The 20284-nt window shown below is 41.7% G+C and overlaps 1 protein-coding gene across 1 annotated transcript in view; it reads left to right on the top strand.

Annotated features, from left to right (window-relative positions):
* The window catches only part of LOC109916194 (glutamate receptor ionotropic, NMDA 1), a 140717-nt gene that overhangs the window by 99786 nt on the left and 20647 nt on the right, over positions 1–20284 (top strand). Inside the window, exons 11-18 of the mRNA XM_048613340.1 lie at positions 2002–2135; positions 5530–5694; positions 6759–6877; positions 9011–9123; positions 10044–10192; positions 11271–11428; positions 12871–13032; positions 19559–19668. Of these exons, the coding sequence (XP_048469297.1) occupies positions 2002–2135; positions 5530–5694; positions 6759–6877; positions 9011–9123; positions 10044–10192; positions 11271–11428; positions 12871–13032; positions 19559–19668 (1110 nt within the window). The remainder of the gene's footprint in view (positions 1–2001; positions 2136–5529; positions 5695–6758; positions 6878–9010; positions 9124–10043; positions 10193–11270; positions 11429–12870; positions 13033–19558; positions 19669–20284) is intronic.

Genomic DNA, 20284 nt, shown 5'->3' with positions numbered 1-20284 from the left:
CAACAGTACTCAACACACAGGAGAAAAATAAAGGTGTGCTTCTTAAATTTCTATATTACACACTGCGCTCTTTCGAGAAAAGCGTAATTTATCATTCATAATTTATTGCTGTTGATTCCTAATTCCTCTTGAGAAGATGGTGGTGAGTTGCCTTTTTGAACCACTGCAGTCCATGTGCTGTAGGTAGACCCACATGCTGTTAGGGAGGGAGTTCCAGGATTTTGACCAAACAACCCTGAAGAAATGGTGAAGTGGTTTCAAGCCAGGATCGAGTGTTGCTTAGGTGATGGTGTTCCCATGTATCTGCTGCTTTTGACCTTCTAGGTGGCAGATGTCCCAAGTTTGGATGTTGCTATCCGGTGAGTATTGCAGAGCAACATGTGGATTGTACACACTGCTGCTGCAGTGCTTTGGTGGTGCAGGGGGTGAGTGTTGAAGATGATGGGTTCCAATCGAGACTGCTACTTTGTTCTGAATGGTTTCAAGTTTCTTGAGTGTTGTTGGAGCTACACCCAGCTGGGCAAGTGGAAAGCTTTCCATCACACTCCTGACTTGTGCCTTGTGTAGGTGGTGGACAGACTTTAGATAGTCAGGAGGTGAGTTACTCTGCTGTATTCTTGTTGCCATTGTATTTATACGGCTAGTCCTGGTTCATTTCTGGTGAAAGCTAACCCCAATATTTTGAGATTTCTAGATACTTGTTAACACTTTTGGACAGATATTCACAAGTTGCACATTTCCAAGGGATTTATACATCGTTTATGGACAATTTTCTCCACAGTTTTCTGTCCAAAATAGCACCTGCACACCTCCACACTAAATGGATCCGTGACCTGCACCGCAAAAGAACAGCAAACAACAGGATCCCCCAGGGATTCCTGCCCGCCCTTTCTCATGTTTCCTTGAACCATATACACAGGGGTAAGTCAGATCACCAAAGGCATATCTTTAACTGGTCTAATCCCAACGTTCTGGATTCCACACTTACGGGACTCCAAAATCCTGTTTCACTGCACTCAGCAAGGAGCCAGCCGACTGCTTGTTTCAGTGGTCAGTTGTCTTTGGGAGCCATACGTGCATGAACCATGGGCCACCCACAATCTGCCCCAGTGAGGTTTGGTTCGGGGACTGGAATTGTGATTCCCAGCAAATTCCAGCATTGTTGCCATAGCGGAGGTATTCTCCAGGGACCTCCATGCAAGGGTGAGCATGTTAGGTGTCATGCCGCCAAGAAAGCTGACAGGATCACGAGCCAATCGGCTTGTTAGGAGCTGATCAGCAAATTTCTTGACCTATCACATGACTTGATAGTGGTTTCATTGCTTACTTGCCAGATGATGTTGGCCAGTTTGAGGCTGGCAGCTTCTGGGTCTTAAGGTCCACCAGACAAGTCCTACACTTCAGGAAATCCAACAATGAGAAGATAAGTTTTTTTATCAATGAGTGGGAGTCATGGGGAGGGGAGTTCATGTGGGTTGAAGGCAAGGGCAGTGGAGGGGATTGGCTTTGAGAAGCCACACCTTGCTACCTTTCCATTCCTCCAGTGTCCCTACATTGAGATAGTTCCAAGTTCCCTTCCAACCCGATAGACAGGTCGCCATAGTTACCCAGTCAGGCAATCAGCTACTTTCTCACCTGCTGCAAATGCAGGTAATAGGGGAGGGGGCAAATAGAGACTCTCAAGTGACTGTTTATTGACCACTTAAGGGCTTTAATTGCTGGTGAGTCAAAAAACCCTCAGTGGAACTTCTTGCCTAATGCTTAATGAAGTGGCAAGTATATCTCCAGATCCAACTCACCCAATTATTTTCCCTGCTCAGCACCTTTCTTGCCACCTTCTGGCAAGGGGAACTTCTGCCATCTGTTTATAAATTTACAGTTTTTGACAGTCATTCACATTTCAAATATTCTTTAAAAGTCTGTACTATAATGTATTTGAAATGTGGGAGCAGCACATTGTGATTTAAGTCTTTGCTAACTACAGTCTGTTATATTTCACAGGTCGTCCCATTGTCCCTCAGTGCTGCTATGGATTCTGTATTGATTTGCTGATCAAGCTTGCGAGCACTCCGACACTGAACTTTACCTATGAGGTTCACCTGGTCCACGATGGGAAATTTGGGACACAAGAAAGAGTAGGTATTCCTTCTTTCATTCAATGAGGGAAAACTTGGATAAGATTGGAAAACATGCACAAGCATTGCCGTATATCATTAATCCACAATCATTCCTGGTGATTCAGGCAGCATGTTAAATTTATGCTGCCTATTACTAGATTGCTACATGGATTGTCCCTGTTGTTCATTAGCTGCACACATCAACAGGGAGTCTGATAACAGAGGCAGCCAATGCTATGTAGAGGGGAGGTTTATTGTGGCTACAGGAAAGCAGTCCTTCATGTACATATAGAATGTGTGCTCTTGAGGGTTGAAGAATGGTTGAATACTGTCAAGGTCATGCACCAGGGTTTTCTGAGAGTGCATCAGAGGTCTTGGAAGTGGAGGAATGGAGGAGAGATGCCCATTATCAGCAGGGCAAGGAGTTGCATGCTCAGGAGAAAGGGGAAAAATAGCAGATGAATGTCAATGCCAGGAGGGTTTTGCCAATCTTGATGCAGTATGGAAAGAAGTTTAATAATTGCACTTAAGTTGTCAAAGTCAGTGAGTTCACCTTTAAATCTCCTATCAACTGCACCAGGGCATTATTCATAATACCCCTTCACTCAGTCACTAACAATCTCTATTAAACAGGACTCAGCCTATCTCACCCTTACACACTTGGCACTTGCAATTGCGTCTTGCTCACTCTGGCAGCTATTCCACCGTGGCAGCCATATTATCCAAACACATTCATAGAATCCCTACAGTGTGGAAACAGGCCATTCGGCCCATTGAGTCCACATCAACCCTATGAAGAGCATCCCACGCAGACACACCTTCCTGTGATTACAGCTTCTTGTATTGAAAAAGTCCAACTTGAGTGGAGACTACTGTAAGATTCCTCAATTATTCTGCAAGCCCAACTCAAGCCTGCTTTGAGGTTATGTTTACAGTCTTTCACACCATTCACTTTCTCTCTGATGTCATTGATCATTGGTATCAAGCGTCTTTCTTGTTGCATTATTTGTTTTGGTGGCTGCATATCAACATGGACCCAAATGAGGTTCTTGCTGTTGGGTTCCTTGTTAATTATATTGTGAGATCCAAATAGTTGTCTAATTCCCAACTTTTTCAATTATATCAAGGTCCATTTGGTTCTCAAGTTTTTTTCTCTGTCTGTTTTCTGACATAAAATAATATTTGTCATGGTTGATGTATAACAGGGGTACATTAGTCTCTCCCTGCAACGTGCATATAACCTCTTTCAGCTAACTGCTCTGATGCTTTCTCAAGTACTTTTCAGTGTAATTGACCAGAGAGAAAAGCTTTGTTCATTTGTGTTTCGATTTCCCATTTAACAGGTTCAACGTCACTGAAGTCACATCTGGTTGTTAGTTGCTTCAATCATTTTCAATATTAGCCAATTGTCTTGTTTAGTGCACCAAAAGATAATGGATTTGTAAATTGTACTTCTGGGTAAAATAGGTTGTAAGTGCATTCTTTGCTGATTTGTAGTTATTTTGCATAGGTTCAAATGTTTCAAAAACAAATTCTAATTCTTCACCCCCATAGTAGTGATGTGAAACCACTTTTATTTTGCTATCTGTGATTTCAAAATCTGGTTACATCTTTGAAGAGTTGCAACCACTTTCACCAATTGAATTGGCAGCTTTGCATACAACATCTCAGAAACACCATGCATCCATCGAATGACTGCTCAAGGTAGTTTGCTTACAGGCAGCAGTGTTCCACAAACAGCAATGGGATGATTTATTTCTTTTTGCTTGTGTTATTTGGCAGTCAGATACCACAGGGACACACTGTTCTTCCTTTAGTGGCTTGAGTTTGGTGACATTAAATGGATAGAACAAGCAAATAGTCCTCCAACAGAGGGGCTTTGTCTTGGATCACAGAGTGAATCCAAGTGGTTCTTTTTGGATTTGGTTAAATGTAGCTAAGAGAAGGCTCAACAACAGCAGTTTGCTTAAATATGAACATCTATTGAGTAAACGAAAAGAATGAAAAAGGAAGGGAATAAACAATAAGCCTCACGCCCTTCTGCCTGTCCGGGACCCCTCGATTGATGGCAGGTTTGGAGGCTGAGGTTGTTCCTGACACCGTTCGCGATCTCAGTCTAAGGTGAAGTCCAGCAACTTGGAATGAAACTCTGTCTCTTATACAGTGTAACAAACAGCAAAGCACAGAAAAACAGTTACAGAAAAACACATTGATTGTGCCATCTCTAGCATGTACAGAAATGTTCACAGGACTCATTCAAAGTCATGCAGCTGTCAAATATCATGAACAAGTTTAGCCCTTCAGCCCATCCTATACAGGTCTTGCCTTAAAGACCTAATGGAGTATCAGCCTGGTCAACATAATCAAGTCCCAATGTGGAACTCAGGTCTACACACCTCCTACTCACAGAGGTAATGTAACACCAATGATCTAAGCCAACAGTTCTCTCTTTGAATCCAGGAGAAGTATTTCAGGCAACAGCAGTGTGTGGGAGAGTGTTTCTGTTCCTGCGTAAAGCAGAATTTTAACATGTCAATGAAGAATTTTTTGCCCCCCACACCACAGCATTTCAAATGTTCTGCACAAATTATTAGAAAGCCTATAGAAACCTTAGAAATCTTTAAGAGGGTTAAAAATATGGTTATATTTCTGTGAGACTCCAGGATGCCAGGGTGAGCAAATCCACTGACCTGCATCAATCTGCTCTGTGGGCAAGGGTTTAGTTTGATCTCTGACCTACTAAACTGATACCATACAGCTATATGCCACCCTGGCAAAGTCAGCAAGCAGCACAGTGAACTGTCTGACTGTCCTAATCTGGTCTATCCAGCTAATACAGTACCAATTACTGACCAGATCCTCCCAAAGGGAAATGCACATTTAATGGTAAGTGACCACATAAGGGACAGTTTGTGTTGATGAATTTGAGTTTTGAGCATAGGCCAGACTTTCAGGAGGGTAGATGCAGAAGGGATTGTGGCAGCTTAAAAAGTGCAACACAGAGGGACAAATGAGAACTAGTCGCACAGCATTTTCAGACCCATCGCACCACAGTCATTCTGGAGGTCTGGTCAATCATGACACTAAGTTGTAATTCAGGGCACCCTTCATAGAGGGCAGCAGTGTGCCATTATTGGGAGCAGGAAATACAGAAGCTCAACGCTGCATACCTGCAAAACGTGCATCTGACAAAGAAACAGTTTCTGTATTTCAAGCAATCCTTTTTAAGACTGAAATGAAAAGTTGAGTGGAAGTAACTGAAGACATTTGGTAATTTGCAGAGTTGAGTTGTGTTGAACCAATATTGCTCAGAACCAATTTCCAGCGCACACTCTCTCTCTTTCTCTCTCTCTCTCAATATCTGTGCCACTAATGTTTCCAAATGCTGATTGGATGCTTTAATCTGTTCCAGGTGAATAACAGCAATAAGAAGGAATGGAACGGGATGATGGGCGAACTGTTGAGTGGGCTTGGTGATATGATCGTTGCCCCTCTAACCATCAATAATGAACGTGCCCAGTATATTGAATTCTCCAAACCCTACAAGTACCAAGGACTCACCATTCTAGTGAAGAAGGTATGGCGTAGAGATTTTATCTCTCAGCTACTCATCGAGCCATCCAGTCACAGCCATTTTTCCATGCAGTTGTCTAGTCATCCTGCCACACAGGATGTCATCGAAGTACTTCACTCTGTGAACACGCACATGAGGTTGTTTTTTTTTTACATTCTTTCATGGGATGTGGGTGTCACTGCCTGGACCAGCATTTATTGCCCATTCTCTAGTTTCCCTAGAGAAGGCAGTGGTGAGCCGCTGCAGTTCATGTGTTGTAGGGGAGACCCATAATACCGGAAGGAAAGATGGTTAGCTTCCCTTCTCTACGGAAGAGATTGAGTTACAACGGTGAGAACTGTCAAGTTAGTTATAGAGTCATAGAGTCATACAGCGTGGAAACCCTTAGGTCCTACTCGTCTGTGCCAACCAGTTTTTCCAACTGAACTAGTCCCATTTGCCTATGTTTGGCCCATACCCCTCTAAACCTTTCCTATTCAAAACGCCAATGTATTCCTCTAACTATCGAATCCCCTCTCATTATTGCTGTTCCTGTCTACCTTGTGTCCTCCCTACACGGCTGAGTGCTGCCATGGATTCAGCTCTGACTGCACTCCCCAGCTGAACTATCACTCTGTCCTCAGGATTCGGAACATTGTATTGGTTGGTGAGGGGGATGCACTTAGTGACTCCCTGTGTTACCTTCCTTTTGACATTCTGGTGGTCACTCATTTCCCTCTCTTCCTACATGTTCTTAAGCTTTGGGGTGACCACATCAATAAGTGTGCTATCCATGTAGCTCTCAAACCCTCAGATGCTCTGTAGCAATGCCAGCAGCTGCTCCCTTTCTGAAAACTGGTCATGAATGACTCTGACAATTGTTATCTTTCTGGATAGGCAATAGGGCCAGGTCCAGAGAGACAAAGTATATTGAAGTCTGTGGGAAGGGGGAGATGACAGTGACAGAGACAATGTGTACGTACATTGTTCCCAGAATGTTTCCCATTCCACTTGATTGCACCTACTTCTGGAAAAGTGAAGCCAGACTTCCATGCTCTGACTGCAGTGTTTCTGCTTCTGTGACATAGGAAATACCTCGCAGTACCCTGGATTCATTCATGCAGCCATTTCAGAGTACACTATGGTTGCTGGTGGGTCTGTCTGTTCATGTGGTAGCTGTGATGCTTTATCTCCTGGATAGATTCAGGTTTGTGGTGTCTTAATCAAATTCACTTCTGCTTTTCATTCTTTTAGCTGATAGGATTGGATTTGTGAATTTCTGTTTGTACAGGTGGAGAATAGGGGTTGTAATTGTAGCAGGATCATTATATATGGAAATATTTACCTTAGCTCCACTAAGTATCTTGTCCATAACTGACAATTGTAAGTGGTGAGCTTATTAGATTAATATTTAATAAGTTTTGACAGTTTAGGAAGAACACAAAGTATCAGTGCTACAAAGAAACTGTGAAATAAGGTGAGGCAAGGAAATTAATTAAGTAGAAACAATTTTTTAAAATTGCTAATTATGAAAAGTAGGCTCACGATATCTAAATGTCTAGATCCTGATGGGACTTCCAAGGGACATTTAAAAACAAAAGCAGAAAATGCTAAAAATACTCACCAAGTTTGACAAGATATGCAAAAGCAGAGCTAAGTTTTGTCTCCCTAGCAGCGGTGGGGTAGGTGGCAGGAAAGGCAAATAATGGGTGGGCTGGCACCAAAGAAAACTTTCTCTTTCCCACCACATCAGCAATTGGGTGCTCGATAGGAAGACGCATCATTGACTTTCTGACTGATGCCAGTTAAGGCCCTGAAGTGGTTACCTATTGATCACTCAATGGCTTGAACCTGTCATAAATCTGGTCACCTGTTGCCTGGCTGCAGAGAAGAGTTAACAAGGTGTAGAGCTGGATGAACACAGCAGGCCAAGCAGGAAGGCTGACGCCCGAAATGTCAGCCTTCCTGCTCCTCTGATGCTGCTTGGCCTGCTGTGTTCATCCAGCTCTACACCTTGTTATCTCAGATTCTCCAGCATCTACAGTTCCTGCTATCTCTGCAGGGAAGAGTTGCTGCTTTCTGGCGGGGCGATCTGCCTGACCAGTTTAGTTGGGAGGAGGATCAATTTTCACCAAACTATGAACAGTTCAGGGCACAGTTGGGGATTTGGGGGAAAGCCAACAAGCTGGTCTTACCTCCAACGCCCCTAAACCCTTTCTCCTCTTGGCCCCCACCCCACTACCTCCCAAAAAACTTCTGGCTTCTGATTGGCCAGCAATTTCAGGCTATGTAGGATTTCACTGTTGATGCCACCTGGTAGGCTAGGAAATCTGCCACTCACTGCTTCACGTGTATAATTGGTGTTTGATCCAGTGGATTTTCACACTGGTGAGGACAGGGGTTTGGTCATCATTAAAGACACCTGCTGCCACATTGAGTTCATTTTACATTAAATCGCAGACAATGTTTCAGGTCAATGATCCATCCTCTCAACTTTAAAAAGTTAGAGTTGTGAGAGGTTTTACACAATTAGAGGGGAGAAGGAGCAATGTGAGAGGTGTATAATAGAATGTGGACAGGTTAAACAACAAAAAACGGCATGTTGGTACAAGGCAAAAGGAGATGGTATATGGGACAAATAAAGAAACAAAAGATGAGAGTGAGGAGGTGTAATCAGGACCAGTCCCATTTTAAGAAAATCTCCGGCAAATTTCTCTCTGATCTTCAAAAGCAATCAAAGAAGTTCTAGGAGACTTATTGTGAGCAACCTCTAACCACTTCCTGTGTCTTGAATGAGCTTCACTGTCTGAAACGCGTTCAGTTATCTTTTGTAGTTTAACTGTGAATCCAGACATCAGGTTCACACTAACTGTTAGAAAGAAATATCTTCCAGCTTTAAGACTATTGTGGGTTTTGTATTTTATATTGTTGACACCCCCTCAACCATTCCTTCCCACCCACAATCCTCCTGCTCTGTAATCATGATCCTCTGCCCACATACCTGGCTACTCCTCTGTTTCCCTGACCTCCTGTCCTCATACTGCAATGGAAGGAAACCACATCAGGATATTACCCTACAGCTCAAAAATCTGAGATAACTGAGATCAGAATTGGTTCATCAATTGGTCGCCCAAAAGCATTTTGGCCAAATAGTATTTTGCTGAAAATTAGTGGCTCTTGTGTAGATGGTGAATTTGAACCAAAACTTTACAGTATTTCATCCTTTGAATAAAGCTGAAACTGAAGAAGGAGATTTGCAATAGGATAAGCCGTGATTGTAATATAAATTGGCAACCCATGATAATGTGGAGTTGTAACATCTGTATCTCCTGCTTTTCAGTCCGTTTGGGCGATTTAAAGTGAACAGTGAGGAGGAAGAGGAAGATGCACTGACCCTGTCCTCAGCCATGTGGTTCTCCTGGGGTGTCCTGCTGAACTCTGGAATTGGAGAAGGTGAGCTGGGAATTGCTGGGACCCTGCAGTGTAAAGAGTCTCAAAGTCATTACAGTCTCCCACTGGGTTTGTTGCACATTTCCAAGTTCCTCAGCTTGTATTCTTTAATGTTCCAACCAATTCAACTTTTCTGATTCTGAATCTATCAACTTTTATATAACTATTACATATATATTTAACTATCTGTGTGTAACTATTTATATACGTCTAACTAATTTTGATATACATATATATACATAATATATAAAATATATGAATACTATCTTTTTTAAGATGGGAACTGACTTATATGTGTATCTTTTTAAACAATTATCCAATCTGTTTATCACTGTCTCATTTGTAGATTACTCTTGGTCTTGACTCCCTCCATACCAAAACTTTTAGGGGACTGACTGTTCAGAGTTATATTCAATTCTCATTTGATTATCACTAATAGTTCATTTGAAGAGCAGTTATGTGGAAGATTATCTAGGGTCAATTCTAAGACTCTGTGTGCTAAGACAATTGAGGCTTTTAAGACTGAAGTTAGGAGAATTTTTTTGCATAAAAATATAAAAGAATATAGAGTTAAGGTGGGCAAATCTGAACCACTGTTCAGCCATGACTTAAACTGAATGTCAGAACAAACTTGAAGAGCTGAACGGCCTCCTCCTGTTGTTATTGCCTGTTCTTAAACTCCTACACACACATTCATCGAGGAGCGGGGAGATGAACCATGCAGCTGGGAGAAGGCTAGAGTTTTACAGGTAGTGTTGATTTTTGAGTGCTGTCTGCTGTTTACAGGAGGGTTGTATATCTTGAACAACTGATGTGAAATTGGGATGTTGAGGGTCTGAACAGCACAGAGAGAGTGCAGCACATCTGAGATGGTAAATAATGAAGTTGCCTAAAACGGTGTCTCTCCAAACTACATTTTCCAGGCGCTCCAAGGAGTTTCTCTGCTCGAATCTTGGGCATGGTTTGGGCTGGATTTGCCATGATTATTGTTGCTTCATACACAGCCAACCTGGCAGCTTTTCTGGTGTTGGACAGACCCGAGGAGCGGATCACTGGAATCAACGATCCCAGGGTAAAGCTTTCACATTGCTGTAAGAGCTGTACAATGAACAGTACATTACAGATCCTTTAGCTACATCTCTCCCAATAATTACAGCCTGGAACTGCAGCAGCATCTGCTGTTGAGCAGAGATTTATCCAACACACCTCCTCCTAACACAAATGTGCCGCTCACCACTTTAACTCCGTGACCACATGTTAGGATTTTCCGTATAGCCACCCTCAAAGCTGGAATCCAAACTACATCACAAACAGTTCTCCATATCCTCACTTACGAACTTCTTTCGAAAGAGAGTGAGTGAATTTGAGGCATGCGTCTTCAGAAAATCATCATTTTTCGCACATTATTATTTGGAGAATGTTTAAACATTGGAGAATGCTTGGAGCAGATTTCTGTAAATATTCCTGATGAATACATACATTTATGAGAATGAGTTGGATCATGACGGGCTGTACTGTGAGAAAAAAAAGTCATACTGTAGCCACCACATTCTCTTCTAGACATCTCCTTTGACATTTCTTATTGCGGCACAATACCTTAAAAGGCCTAGTATCAGCCAGAATAACATGAATGCTCCTACAAATGTTCCTTTGTTTATTTTCCCTGGTTATAGAGTCATAGAGAAACAGACCCTTTGGTCCAACTTGTTCATGCTGACCAGATAACCTAAATTAATCTAGTCCCATTTGCCAGCATTTGGCCCATATCCCTCTAAACTCTTCCTACTTATGTACCCATCCAGATCCCTTTTAAATGTTGTAATTGAACCAGCCTCCACCACTTCCTCTGGCAGCTCATTCCATACATGCACCATATTTTGGATATTATTGTTGTAGGAAGGTTAGATGAAATAGCCACTAAAGTTTCTATTTTGCTCGGATTGGAGCAGTACTTTTAGCATTTCGCACTCTGGAACTGCTTCCCTAATTCACTGTGTAGTAGATTTGCAATGAAAATGTAAATTGTGCGATTTCTGATTTGCTGGCTGGTATTTGGGAGGCCAGTTGAAAATCTATCCTACACCTCCGTAGGTTGTGAAGATGAAATAAGAATCCAAGCATTTTTAACCCACCTTCTGTTTTGTTCACAGCTTCGAAATCCTTCCGATAAGTTTATCTATGCTACAGTGAAGCAGAGCTCTGTGGATATTTACTTTCGTAGGCAGGTAGAACTGAGCACCATGTACCGGCACATGGAGAAACACAATTATGAGAATGCAGCTGATGCTATCCAGGCTGTGCGAGATGGGTAATACTCTCAGCAACCTTTGAAACATTGTTTAATCCTTCTTATCCCACTCTTAGTGATACAAAGTAATGGCTCTGTTCCCCATGTAGACCTGAGCATTTTCAAAATCAAGAGTCTCAATTTCAATTCCTGAGTTATCAAGCAAAACCGTTTTCAGGGTGCTACAGTAAGAGCTGATGGTGTAAATATCAGCTAGGGTGTCCAGTCCACACATATATGTGCTCAGGATTGGCAATGGTGACCCCCACAATCCTACAGCTTGATGGCCTTCAGTGTCTAAAGATCACCTATGAAACATGGAACCATTTGGTTAAGATTCTGAAGGTCTGCTGTTATGGTACTCATGATAGATAGGTGGGTGTTGAGTAGGTGATACAGTGTATATTGGAGAGTGATGTGGTGTATGCAATGGACATGTCAGTCCAGCTTTAGGATCTGAGCTATACAGTCTAGGAAGCTCCAGATTCCATCTCAAGTTGATAATGTTAATGATCACAGCTTGTTTAGCAATTGGACACAGGAATGGGAAAGATTCCTATCAAGGTTTCTATTAATCATTATCCAGACAAACCCTTTGAAAAGCTCTTGGTGTGAAATGAGAATGAAACTTGAACAGGCTTTTCTGTGTGTACATCTGTTGTATTAAACAGAGATCCAGAAGAATGAGCATCTCAATCTCAAGTTGGTGTCTTCCTGTATACATAGAGTTAACTTTCTGTAACATCTATCACAACTTGACAACCCAAAGCACTTCCCCGCCAGTGAAGTCCATTTGAATCACTGTCGCATTGTAGGGAACAAAGCAGATAACATACCCGGGACAAGATCCTAACAACTGAAACTTGAAGATGACCAGACAATTTTTGTTTTCAGTGATGTTGATTGAGGAATAAATATTGATTCAGACACCAACATTGGTGACTTACTCTGCTACACCTTCAGCTCCTGTAGGAAAGTAAATCACAATTTGGAAGGTTCACAACACACCCCAGAGATCCCTTTACCAACCATGTGACCCTCCACCCTAATCCGTCTAACATTCTTCAGCTTGTATCTGAAGAAGGCTTGGATTGGGTTGAATTTTCATGGGTGGTAATCTGACAGGACCTTGTAAGAAAAAAATATTTCTTGATGTACGAATATGTCTGGATAGCAGCAGACAGAAGGTCAGAGAGTGAAGATACCACAACATATCCAGTATATGCAGCACAATCTCACTGGATGTTATTCAACTCCATGTAAAGTGAGGTAGAAAGTTTCAATTGGTAAATCTAGTCACAAAACAGCCAAAACATGAAGGTAATGTTGTTTGGTACAGATAATGCTGTGGCAATCCCGAAAGTATTTTGGTGGCTTGAATTTGTCCGTGTGTTGTTACACTCTTCAGATCATTTAGTAGATACAGTGAAAGTTGTTACTAATCAGACTCTGTTTCATTCTAGAAAACTGCATGCATTTATCTGGGACTCGGCTGTGCTGGAGTTCGAAGCATCCCAGAAGTGTGATCTCATCACCACAGGCGAACTGTTTTTCCGATCGGGTTTTGGGATTGGAATGCGGAAGGACAGTCCATGGAAGCAGGCTGTGTCACTTGCTATATTGAGGTAATATTTTAATAGCATGGTTTGTGGTTGCACTATCTCCCTCTTGGGAGAAATCAATATTTGACATTAAATCATTGTTTTCTAATCTAACTGTCCCTCCTCCTCACTCTGACTACTTCAAATTAAGTATGGAAACTCAGCTTGGTCTGAGTTCAAATCAAACATTCTCTGTCTTTCTCCCTTTCTCCCTCTCTGTCTCTGCCTCTGTCTCTCTATCTCTCTGACTCTCTCTCTTTATCGCTCTCTGTCTCTCTCCATCATTCCCCCACCCCACTCTGACCTGCCCCCCACCCTCGCCCACGTCTCTCTCTCTCTCTCTTTCTTTCACTCTCACTCCCCACTTATGAATAAGGTCCTTGCTATTCCATAGCTTGACTGCAGTGCGACGAACTTTCGAAGTGAATGAAGCCTCCCTCCCTGGGTACAACTTCCACTATTTGCCCCAGAAAATCTGTCTCTGGTGTTGTGGCTGTTATCACCAAACTTCACCTAAGGCCTCACCCTCTACACTTTTTGCACCTTCGGTTCCTTTGAGCATTTCACTTCGTTCGATCTCTGTCAGCTCTCATTCAAACTCCTCATTTTGTATCGCCTGTCCAGTACCAAGAGAATTTTTTCACAGAGACATCTTCATTGCAATTCCACCTTCAGCCTCTGTTTTGAACAACTTCTCCTACTTTAATCACCAAACCAACTCATCATGCTCTCTCCTCTGAGTTCATTGTCCTTTTATCCTCCCTGAATCTTCCTCTATGTAAACTCCCCAACTCCAATTCATGACCTTATCATTTCACGTGGTCTTGCTGCATCTTGTCATCAATGAAGCCAGCTCTAATCACTTCTCCAATCTCCTTTGAAAACCCAACCTTATGTCCTCCTGCGTCCCCTCCTGGTAAACTCTAGCCCCTATCACTTACAAGTGCACTTGCAACATTGCAACTACATGTCTTTGATTCTCTGTTCCTCATAACATTTCTGCAGCAATGGATTTGCTCAACCACATCATCACCTCTATGTTTAATGCCCTGATCCCCAGTACATATCACTACGGTGGTCTTTATTTCCCAGTCCAGATTTCATCTCCACTCCCTTATGTTGAAGGGCTGCAGATGTGAATTGAAACACTGGGTGACTGTTACCATTCACGCCAGGCCTGGCTGGACCATAAAAAAATCACTACCTTGTCCTGTTGCCACCTGTTAAAACCACTTTGTTTCTGATTCCTCCCAGGATGAAAAGTAGATATTGGCTCCTTTTCTGTCATGCAAGCCACTTTTTAAACCCCTCTCTCTATCTCCATAACCCTCACCTACATAATGTGTGAGGAGCTCATGGACTTTTTTGTCACTAATATTGTGACCATTCAGTTTGTTGCTATCTGCTGGGTTCCTCCCTTCTCCTGTAAAGCTTGTCCCCTGCCAATGTTCTGAATCCACATTGTTCTCTGGTTTCTCCCCAAACCTTCCAAATGCTGTCTCCCAATTTGTCTTGAACATGAGACCAACCCTTGCTCCCTCCAACCTGTTGCCAACTAAACTCTGACCCCAAAAACATGAAGAATAAAGAACTACTGGAAATCTGGAACAAAAAACAGAAATTGCTGGAGAAACTCAGCAGTCTGGCAACATCTGTGGACAGAAAGCAGAGTTAACATTTCAGTCCAGTGACTCTTCTTCAGAATTGATTGTAGCTATGGAAAAGGTGATGTGTATATATACTGAAAATGTTGCAGGGGGAGGGGATGGTAACAAGGGTGGGGTGAGGGCAGTGGAGGCTGTGGGCTGGTAAAGGATTAAAAGATAGCTGGAGATGGAGTCCAAAGAGAAAACAGCAGCTGAACAGACAAAGGGATGGTGGCCTGGTGTCTTGGATTACAGCATTTATCCAAACGGTTCTTTTCAGATTCAGGTAAATATAATTAAGAGAAGGCTCGACCACAGCAATTTGCTTAAATACGAATGTTTATTAAGTAATGGTAAACAATTACAGTGGTAATAATAAATGGAACAGAAAAGGGAAAAAAACAAGTCTCACGCCCTTCTACATAAAAGCAACAAGTCTCACGCCCTCCTGCCTGCTGGCGGCCCATTGACCAATGGCTGGTCCGGAGGCTTAAGTTCATTCCTGGCACCATTCACGATTCTGAGCCAAAGCGAAGTCCTGTGATTTGGAATGAAACTCTTTCTCTCTTATACAGTGCAACAAACATCCAGCACAACGAAAGCAGATACAGAAGACAAAACACAGCTACAGAAAAACAAGTTGCAGGTGTCGTCTTCAACCTGTAAAAGAATGTTAGCAAGATCCAAGGTCATGCAGCTTGTCTGTATCATCAACAATTTTAGCCATTCAGCCCATCCTATGCAATCTATCTTCTCATGCAGCTGTCGAATATCATCATTAACTTTTAGCCCTTTGGCCCATCCTGTACATTCCAGCCCTGATGATATTTGACAGCGCATGTTACATTTGCAAGTGCAGACACAAATCAGTGACAGCTGCACAATAACATATAATAAGAGAATGTAACCTGCACTAGGAGATTAAAACTGCAATGAAAATAACTACCATCAATGTAAAGCATACAGCAATAGGATGTGTCATCAAATTAATGATCGCAATGGCTTTTGGGGACCAACCTTTAAATATATACATAGCACCCCTGATGTATGGTCAAGGCCGTGATGGAGCCAGCAAGTCATGCCACAAAAACAAAGTTGCTGGAAAAGCCCAGCAGGTCTGGCAGCATGTGTAAAGGAAAAAACAGAGTTAATGTTTTCGGTCCAGTGACCCTTCCTCAGCAAGTCATGCCACCTGATTGAGGTGACCAGAATATCGTCTACGTTCTTTTTCAGTTAATTTGCTCTAAGATTCGGTATATTCCAGATACAGGTTCCTTAATTTCTGTTTTGCTTTTATCCTCCAGTTCCCTATCCACAGATTACTTCACCCAATAACAGTAAAATAACATCATGTATGGACTCAAAATTTCTCCAGCTCTCGTCATCTGGATCTATCATTGAATCATAGAATCCCTACAGTGTGGAAACAGGCCCTTTGGCCCAACAAGTACACACCGACCCTTGGAGCATCCCACCCAGACCCATCACCCTATAACCCACCGAACCTACAGATCCCTGAACACTACGGGCAATTTAGCATGGCCAGTCCACCTAGCCTACACATCTTTAGACTGTGGGAGGAAACCGGAGCACCCGGAGGAAACCCACGCAGACACGGGGAGAATGTGCAAACTCCACACAGACAGTCGCCCGAGGCTGGAATCGAACCCGGGTCCCTGGTGCTGTGAGGCTGCAGTGCTAACCACTGATATCTTGAGGATACTTCTTCAATATGTTCCCCTCCTTGCCACTTGTATGAATGACTGTATAATTGAGTGGTAACAACCTCCTTTTGAGCTACAATATACATGGTAAACACTGGAGTACATGCATCATAGAAACACTCAAGATGGGGTATCTGTATGTCATCCAATGGGCCCTTTCACTAATACTACTTCCATTGTTTTAAAGTCAGCGTCTCTATGGATTTTGTCAGTGTCTTATCATTTAAACTATGTTTTTGTGCTCTTCCAAGCCACACTAAACCTTTTGTCAAGTAAGTGTACCTTTCTGAGACCCGTTCTTTAGTGCATTTTTTTTAACTGTCTCCTGTTTGTTACCTCTGAGTTAACATTCACTTTTGCACGCATACATCAGTATCCCAAGACCATGTCACGCATTCTTGACTCCCACATTATCTTATCAAATGATCTATGAAGTCTTGCTTATCTCTCCATGTATGGTCCCGATGCCTCGGGTAGTGGCTTGATTACCAATTCAATTCTCTTAAAAGGAAAGACAAAGACACAAACATCACCAAGAGAAAGCTGTCAGTTTCATGTTCTCATCTAAACCTCCTTTTTACTACTGTAACATTTGAACCTGAATTGCCACTTTAACCCATTATTCTAATTTTTTTTTGTCTTCTGCCACCAGTCTCCACCCTTAATTACTTCATCTCATCCAATTTTGCAACTTAAATATTACCACCAGATCTAATTCTAGAGATCTGTAGAGATTTGTAGTCCATGGAACATAATCTTATAATATTTTAAATCAGAAGTCAAACATTTCTGTTTGATTCAGGCACAAGACACTTTGTTCTTTTTCTAAGATGACCCACTTTTTAAAAAAGTTATTCGATGACTCATTCTATATATTTGACATATCTCTATGTAAATTTGTCCACTTTCAATATTCTGTTTACTCCCTTAAAGCCACTAAATATTTTTATGCCATTGAGACTGTGTGCATGCATTTTATCATTTCCCAGAATCCCTTTAAATTTTCAGGTAATTATTCCATTTAAATGTTTTAGAATACCAGGGCATGTGAGTCTTAATATAGTTTCTGTCATGACATGCTTAAGTGTACCCAGGCTTAGTGGTTTTGAGATTCCTGACACTCACTACCATTAATATTTCCACAGTACTTCCCCAGCACTGGAATGTGTTATTGATGAATGGCTTGATGGGTTGAGGGTGCCTCATCCATCACTGTATTGCGATGTTGAAATTATGCAAACGGGTTCAGCCTTCAGTGTCTCCAATTTCTAAAAGAAACAAACAAGATCCATTCATTCCACGTCAAGTAGAATGAGTTAATTAGTATTAATGAACTACAATTCAAAAAGGGGGTGGGGAATAAACTCCTGCATGTAATTACATCATCCATCTCTCCGCCTCCTTGAAGGAAGGAAAAAGCCCGCCCCTTTGTCAAATTTGCCTTTCCTAAACTTCTGTCCCACAAAGAGTTGCATTTTCAACATTGCAATGTGCCTATCACTTGGATATTAACAATGAGTCAATCTTATCATCTGGAATTAAAGATTTACTCATGTTAAAAGAATATTTGGAAGTTCACTCTGGCGAGAAAATGAAATTCCAAACATGGTCATTTCTGGTACTAAAATCTACCCAAAATTCTTTTTGGGTTTATTTTTTCCCAATTAATTTTAATCATCTATGACCAATTTCAAGAAATTAATTTTTACCATGTTTTAGATACAAATTCTAGATCAATAATTCGTCGCAGATTTTTGCTTTACGCAACCACTGATGGTTTCTTAAAAGGACACTACAGTAACCATACATGCTCCACACAGATACAGGCGCACTCACATTTTCAAATCACCAAACACTCACAAAATGTAAACTAAAACTTCAAAGTATCCCAGATCTCGGGCTCCAGGGAACCAAAAGACACAACTTGTACAAGATGACATTTAGCAACAACAAGCAAAGGTGCCTTCAAACCAGACTACAAAAAGTTAACACTTCTTCTGTATTCTTGAAAGTATTCTGAATGACATTTTAAGGTCATTGTGCGATTATTTCCAACATTGCTCATTAAGAAATGTATGGGCTTGAGCAGCTTGACTCTTGTACAGACATGGCCTTCCATTGGTTTGCAGTGTGTTTCTCGGAATGGAGACCTCACTTAAGTGAGCTACATTGGTGCTGGATTGAGTCGCTTCTAATAATGCAGTTTGTGCTTCTTCTACATTTGCAACAGATTTGGTATTGAACTTCTCAGTTTTTGGAAAATTTGGAGGAGGAGCAGGAGGAACAAACCAGGATTTAAACATCGTATTGCTGCATTTTCATGTAGCATTTGTAGAGAAGGGATTACTACCCCCAGGGCAATTTATGCTCAAAATTAAATTGCAAACAACTTTGCCCAGTGACTAAATGTCTAACAGTTCTGAGACACAACATTCTTCCTCAAAGGGGAGAATGAAGGAGACACATGACAAGTGAGAAATACTTGGAAAATCAGAAAAGGTTTCTTAAATATGTCAGATCATACAAAGTCATTACTCCCCATAATGCTATGTGGTGGACGAATTCAAGCCAGCTCAGACCAACATACAACAATCACGCACAAAGAGAATGGAGAAGGCCTTTAATACAAATATTTGTTGTTATTTTCTGATGTTTATATTGGTATTTATGTTCCTCAAGAGGCTTCTTCTACCCAGTTTCATCTCACCCCATAAATATAAACCTTTTCTTTCTCTTTGATGTATTTAAAATTATCAATTTAATTAGTCCCAAGTATCTATGTAGTAGCAAATTCAACATTCTATCCACACTCAAGATAATGGAGCTTCTCCTGAATTCCCTATTGGATTTCATTATTTGGATGTGTATGTCACTGGCAAAATGAACATTTATTGCACAACCCTAACTGTCCTTGAGAAGGTGGTGGACCTTTTTAGGCTATTTCAAATTTAACCACATTGCCATGAGTCTGGTGTCACATGGTGGCCAGAACAGGTAAAGATGGTGGATTTACTTCCCTAAAGAACAGTAGTGCACCAAATGGATTTTTACAACAATCCAGTAGTTTTATGGTGACTATTAGTGATACTAGCCTTTTATTCCAAAGCTAATTAACTAAGTTTAAATTCCTCAATTACTGTGAAAATGCTTGGTGACTAGTTCTCTTTTATCTTTCTTCAGTTTCCATGAAAACGGCTTTATGGAGGACTTGGACAAGACCTGGGTGAGATATCAGGAGTGTGACTCACGTAGCAATGCTCCAGCCACTCTGACCTTTGAAAACATGGCAGGTAAGTGTGCCACGAGCCACCCAAAATCTGATGGAAAACTTTATATTTTGTTGTTTTGCAGGAACTGTTGGGAGTCGAAGTCCTGAAGGATCCAGCATAAGAACGTAAGGACTAGGAGCAGGTGTAGGCAGTCCAGCCCCTCAACCCTGATCCGCCATGTTATATGATCATGGCTGGTCTTATCTCAGCCTCAACTTCACTCGCCTTCCTATTCTCCATAACCCTTCAACCCGCTATTAATTAAAAATCTGTCTCCTCAAATTTACTCAATGTCCTGGCATTCACCAACTCAGGTAGTGAACTCCAGAGAATTGTGACTGTTTGAGAGAAGTAACTTCTTCTCATCTCTGTTTTAAATCTGCTTACCCCTTAATCCAAAAAGCATCAGCGTGAATTGATTTTCATTCCTCTATTAATCATATTGCCAGCTCAATAATCAATTCTATCTCATCTGTCAATGCTGCCTTATAGGAAACAGATCCAGGCAGATACAGTAGGGTTAGTAAGAACTGCCGTTGCTAAGTCAGAGATAACACAGTGTGAAGCTGGAGGAACACAGCAGGCCAGGCAGCATCAGAGGAGCGGAAAAGCTGATGTTTTGGGTCGGGACCCTTCT

This window comes from Rhincodon typus, chromosome 28 (genome assembly GCF_021869965.1).
Source record: "Rhincodon typus isolate 14 chromosome 28, sRhiTyp1.1, whole genome shotgun sequence".
NCBI classification, from domain to species: domain Eukaryota; kingdom Metazoa; phylum Chordata; class Chondrichthyes; order Orectolobiformes; family Rhincodontidae; genus Rhincodon; species Rhincodon typus.
Note: the sequence above shows the minus strand (reverse complement) of the source record. Positions and strands in the feature narration are given on the sequence as shown.